Source organism: Heloderma suspectum, chromosome 7 (genome assembly GCF_057233095.1).
Source record: "Heloderma suspectum isolate Gila_16-S chromosome 7, 16-S_ref, whole genome shotgun sequence".
NCBI lineage: Eukaryota > Metazoa > Chordata > Lepidosauria > Squamata > Helodermatidae > Heloderma > Heloderma suspectum.
In genome coordinates, this window is record NC_139464.1 from 2,849,893 (window position 1) to 2,855,753 (window position 5,861).

General features: G+C 46.8%; 1 protein-coding gene across 1 annotated transcript; it reads left to right on the top strand.

Annotated features, from left to right (window-relative positions):
• The first annotated feature begins 2,597 nt into the window (after positions 1-2,597).
• LOC146339220 (acrosin-like) lies at positions 2,598-5,861 on the top strand. The gene is made up of 3 exons (XM_084811655.1): positions 2,598-2,813; positions 4,145-4,345; positions 5,026-5,861. The coding sequence occupies exons 1-3, from the start codon at positions 2,704-2,706 to the stop codon at positions 5,396-5,398; spliced, it is 684 nt and encodes a 227-aa protein (XP_084667781.1). The 5' UTR covers positions 2,598-2,703; the 3' UTR covers positions 5,399-5,861.

A 5,861-nucleotide genomic window follows, 5' to 3' on the forward strand; every position in this document is an offset into this window, starting at 1 on the left:
CAGCACAATCTCTTTGCAGCTGTGGACAGGAAAGTGTGCAATTGAACAAGGGTGGGAGGAGTTGTCTTTGGGGAAGTTGGATGATATATTGGGGTTGTTGCTCCATTCCCTGTTGCTTGTCATGAATTTCTGGCACTTTCCCCTAAAGAATTTTGCCTTTTACCTTCAGTAATCCTTGCAAATCATTCTTGTTCTTTTTGTAAAAAAACAAAAACAAAACCCACCCATATGAATGAATTTGGTTGATGTAACACATCTCCGCCTCTGGCTCTTGGCACCAGCATTAGCAGCCCCTTAACTGCTTTCTGAACTTTTTAACTCCCAGAATAAGTTGTCTTTAACGTCTCCAACATGCGAATGAGCTACCTAACTATAGGATTCAACTATGCCCTTTGATTTTTTTTTTATAACAGTTGTTATCTGATCAGCACTCCGAAGAAATAGAATTGTTCAAGTACTTTTTTTTTAATGTTTGGGGCTGCTGGTGCTCAGTGCTCCGTGTGGGGGTGATTCCAGGGCTTTCTAACAGCAAGGGGGTAGATGCTGCCTGACTCGCCCTGAGCGGATCACTGTGTGGCCAAGAGGGAAGCTCCCTCTGAAAAGCAGCCCAGACTCTCATAACTTCCAAGATCCACTGAGCTTCTGGAGAAGGGGGCATTTTTCACACCTTGTAACCCTGCCCAAGGCTTGGAACTGAACAACACCCCAGCCCACAGTGAACCCCACAGGGAAGGTACACCCATGCTCCCTTCTCTGTGGAATAGTTAATATCTGTGCTTTGGTTTTCTTTCCTCCTCCGCTTCCATTTCCTTTTTCATCTTTCTAACACTTCAAACAAGTTACCTGTGCCATCTCGGGCAACACACTGTTTAAATCTCAGCACCCCCTCTCATCCATTTCAGTTCTCCACCTGTCTGTGTGGCGTTTATCACTCTCTCCTCTTGGTACTAGCTTTCTTCCTTCTCGCCAGCTTCCAACCAATTAACTGCTAGTCCAACTTAAATGCTGTCTATGTGTATGATCTTTCCATTCTTTGTACTAAACTGTATATTCAGATACTCTCAGTCTCTCATGGCTATTTTCCCTCTCAGAAGACTGAGCCCCACCCCCCAGGACACAGTGACTGGGGGACACAGTGACATAGTTTAAACACAGTTAAAGACCCCAGACATGTTTTCCTCCGGTACACATGTATAGTCATTGACAGATGTAGATGAGGACACCTGGTACACATGCTGGCAGAGATGAATGGCCAAAGTGGGGCCCAGTCATGTGCAGGACATGGGAAACACAGGGGAAGAGCCCAGTTTTGCTACATCCTGTACTCCTTGAAACCATGACCACCCCCACCACCCCCACTGATGGCTCAACTTTATACTAACCATGGAGCCAGCACTAGGAATCCCACCCCCCATTTGACTCAGTGGGGGAGGAGGAATAAAAAACCTCCCACCATGGCAACTGCTCCACCCACGTTGCCACAAGACAGCATAGGAGACGGTGTATCTTTGCGCTCAGTCACAGCTGTGTGATCAAGGAGGGCTCTTTCTCCTCTGGTCAGACCTCCTGCCAAGGGAGCTATGTGGGTGTGGTGTGGTGTGGACTTTCCTTCCTTCCTTTTGTGTATAGTGCTTGCTATGTGGCATAAGGTGATTTGGACGCCTCTCTGGGGAGATGCCTGGGACCATTGCTGTCTATGCCATAGGCACTCATGGGGTGGGGCCCTGTGGTGTTGTGTATGTGGTAGGGAGCTGTCCTGGGGGAGGACGGTGTCCCTGCTGCTGTGATGTCACTGATTGCCTCTGTGTCTGGGTGGCATGTGCATGTCGCTGTTGCTCCCGCCTGTGATTGGCAGCCCCTGGCAGTGTTTCTATGGATGCTGGAGGGTGTGTGACATTTTTCTCCATGGAGTGCGTATAGGAAATGGCACTCATTGCACTGATGTAATAGCAGTGCATCTCCCCTCTCTGATGTAATTAGAGCATAGGATTGTTTGGTTAGACTGTACAAGCAGAGCAGGTTTGCAGGATTGATGTTCCGATAATGCATGAATCATTTTTTTCCTGAATTTACTTTTGGTTAACATGCACAAGATTGGACTCCGGTATGGAAGATAAGCACTGCAAAAGTGGTTGTTTGTCAGAATTAAACATGATTTGATTTAACTTAAATATGGGAACTCTGCAGATACCGCAGATTTCTGTTAAAAATGTATAGGACAGTGCAGTGCAGCTTAAGATCAGGTATGCAAGAGGTGGGTTGCCAGTGTAAAGAGTGATGAATATAAATGAATGTATTTTATTAGACATTACTATAGTGTTGACCACAGCTTCCATGTAGTCTCAAAGATGCAGAGAAAGAGGAGGAGGAGGAGTATTGGGGATGAAAGACCAAGGGAAAATGTGGGGGCATGGAAGCTATTTTGTAAGGAAGCACAATATGTGAGACTATAGAACATATTTACTCCTTACATGGTGCGGAAGGTTAAGGCAGGAGCCTTAACTTACCATTTTCATGCTTGCACCTTATGTCTTCTCTTAAACTGAAGGATTTTTAATCTACATATTTTTAATTAATATAACTTGCCTTTTCTAAAGAAAAGAGAACTTGGCGAAGTGAGCTGTGTGATGTCAGGCTGCCCATGAACTGACTGGACGGAACCTGGATACATGCATTTTATGATGTCACGAATTCCAGGAAAACATGATGGAGGAAGTAGAGTTGGGAGCCACAAGGAGGATGAAATGGCTGCTCCTCCCAGTTCTGGCCCTTGCTGCTTTCCAGGCTATGCATGGCAACGACAGCAGCTGCGAGTAAGTGGCAAAAGAGAACTCTGGGACCAACATAGCAAGGAGGCCAAAGGGCCAGTGGGGTGCCTAGGGGTGCCAGTGGGTGTGGCTTCACTCAGACAGGGTGGGCCCAGTGTGTCCAACTCTGACAGAAGCATAAGTTTGCTTGAAGGCCTCACTGTATCAAATGAAGACCTGTTCCAACCAGTGCAATGCTGGGTCCATTCACTAGTCTATACTGATAAAAGAGGATGTCTGTGCATATCTGTCCATCTGTCATCACCATAGCATCAAGACTGGGAAACCTAAACACCTAAAACTTGGCATGCATACTAAGGGGACCACAGGGGTGTGTATCTTTGGGTTATTTTGTTTTTAAAACACATTAATTAATTGAAATTAATTTAAATGTGTCCATGTGGTTGAAGTTTGCAGTAACATCTTCAGCCTGAAGGGGCAGACTTCCCTGACCAGCACATGCTTTTGCAGTCCATACAAGTTGAAGCCAGCGGGAGGAGGGGGAGGCCGAGGGGGAGAGTTAAGCCCCTGCCCCTGTTGCGGAGCAGCCCCCCTTCAGGAGCATGGAGAAGACAGACCCCCCCCCCCAGGGAGGCTATAGGGGTACACCATGACAGGGGGCATGCCCAGGATTTGTAGGTTAAGTAGGTTTGCTTGGAGATGTTGCTGTATCAAACAAAGGGCTGTTCTAGCCCCTATGAAGCCATGGCTCATCATATAGATGTCAACGTTGACTGAATCTTAAAGTGTGGATGTATTTTTTAAATGTAACAACTTTTCTGCATGTATCTTTATTATGACATTTTTCTGTTAAGCATCTTTGGGACTGAAATTTCTGTTTTTTCCCTCTTGATAAAAAGGAAATGATAATGATAATTACCATCATTATCTTCATGATCAAATATTGGTAAACATGATTAAGACTTGCCAAATGCTACTTCAGAACAGTCAGGGTGCAGATCATTGTTCCACTGGCCCTGCACTTCATTATAACATGGAGCCAGGAGTGATGGGGCCAACTGGGGCTCTTTGGGGAGGACATTTCACAAGCGGGATCAAACTCAGGCAAGGCGCTCCGAGCGTCCGCTCCTCCTTTCGCCGATGGGCAAGGAGTGGCAACTGGTATACAAAAAGGTAGCTGGAGCATCTCCTGCTTCACGACTGACCCTTCAAGGTCATCAAGAGGAGATGCCACAGTCCAGTCATGCAAGCAAGTCTTTGGGGCAAGTTGTAAGGAGATGATTTACTTGAGGTGCCTTGGAGCTTCCAAGACTCTTATGCCACCCATGTTGTCCACAGAGTGTTACACGTGCTGACTAATCTTTGTCTTTTGTCAGTGGAGTCTGCGGAAGGCGTCCGTTGGCGGTCAGCCATAGCATGCTTCGGATCGTGGGCGGCACCAATACTCTGCCAGGAACATGGCCCTGGCAAGTCAGCTTCCAGATACTAACCCAAAAGGGGTTCGTTAATACCTGCGGAGGTTCACTTATCAGCTCTCGTTGGGTCCTCAGTGCAGCCCACTGCTTTGAGATAAAAAAGTAAGCAACAGGGGATGCTTCCTACCTCAAGGCCATTCCAGGGAGGTGCTGCTAGGGGGTGTCATGGAGTGCCAGAACTCAGAGCCAGTTTGTTAGGGAAGTGGAGTCCACGGCCCAGGAACAGCCCTGCTGGGTCGGAATAAAAACCCAGTTAGTCCAGCATTCTTCTATCTCCAACGCTCATGAGCCAGTTGGGAAGCTCAGAGACTGGGCACTCTGGCAGTAGCTGTCGTCCCCCTGTTGTTTGTCTCAAGCCTTTGATATTTGGATGCAAACATGGAGGTTCTTTAGCTATAGAGCTAAATGCCACTGATGGATCAGTGCTCTAGGAAAGTCTCTCACTTTGACATTCAGAAAGCAAGTGTCTAGAACTTACGGGTGCCAAGGAAGTACTGTCTGCACCTGGAGACATCTCAGAAACCAGAGGGGAGATGAGCCAGGCAGCCTCCTAGTGGCTGTTGCACCCACAACTCCAATCATCCATCTCACCCCTGTTTTTATGCCTGAAATCCTTGCTAGAAAAAATTGCAACATGGATCACAGAAGCAGGACAAATATTAAATAAAAGGGCCCGCCCTCTCCTAGTCCCTCCATCAGCTGAGCTAACAATGCTCTTGGGCTGATCTTCATGCAGGTCAGAATCATTGCCCTGTTAATCATGTATCTATTCTTTGTTCCAGGTATATAGCAGCTTATATGGTGGTAGTTGGTGCCAACCGGATCTCCATACCTGGTCCTGATGCCCAGAAACGCCGGATCAAGAGGGTGGTGGACCACGAGCTGTACAAGAATGAACTGCTGGAGGAGGATGGTGGATTAAACAATGACATTTCCTTGGTGGAGCTGGCTGAGCCCGTCAGCTGCAGCGACTACATCCAGCCAGCCTGTTTGCCCGACAAGAGTGTGACAGTTTCGATGCTAACCCATTGCTATATCAGTGGCTGGGGAACTATGGAAGTGCAAAGTGAGAGACCCATGAAAAGCAGGGCCTTACAAAGCCTGGCACACCCGATGCGGTTAGAGTACATTTACATCCTGCATCTTCAGTGCTGATCAGTATTCTCAGCGTGCCTTGCAATTAGGGATGTTGGAGGAATCTGCAACGGATTAAAATGAGTTCAGATTTCTATGAATCTGACCTGCGGATTCTGCAGCAGACTGGCTTTTACTAAGTCACACAGATTCTGCAGACTTGTGGACCATTTCTTTTTATGAGAGTGGGAGGTGATGTGCTAATTCGCATTCGTGCTAATGCGCATTAGCACTAATGCACTAATTCGCATTAACTAATGTGGGTTAGCACATTTATGCAAGTGCACATGTGTACATTAGCGCTAATGTGCACTTGAGAGAATGCAAACTAGTGCTAATGGGAATTAGTGCAAGCAGAACAAAATTCTGGTAAAAAAAATCCAATTCCATCAATGACCAGATGATGAAACGAAAGACACCTGACAATCCCCAAAACTCAGTCAGAGTGGATTTAACAAAATCTGTACATCCCTACTTGCAATAG

Excerpts from the sequence above, each read along its gene's own strand:
- LOC146339220 (XM_084811655.1), top strand. The coding sequence starts at position 2,704 with ATGATGGAGGAAGTAGAGTTGGGAGCCACAAGGAGGATGAAATGGCTG. Across the intron at positions 2,814-4,144 it reads GGCAACGACAGCAGCTGCGA|TGGAGTCTGCGGAAGGCGTC; the intron begins GTAAGTGGCAAA and ends GTCTTTTGTCAG. Across the intron at positions 4,346-5,025 it reads CACTGCTTTGAGATAAAAAA|GTATATAGCAGCTTATATGG; the intron begins GTAAGCAACAGG and ends TCTTTGTTCCAG.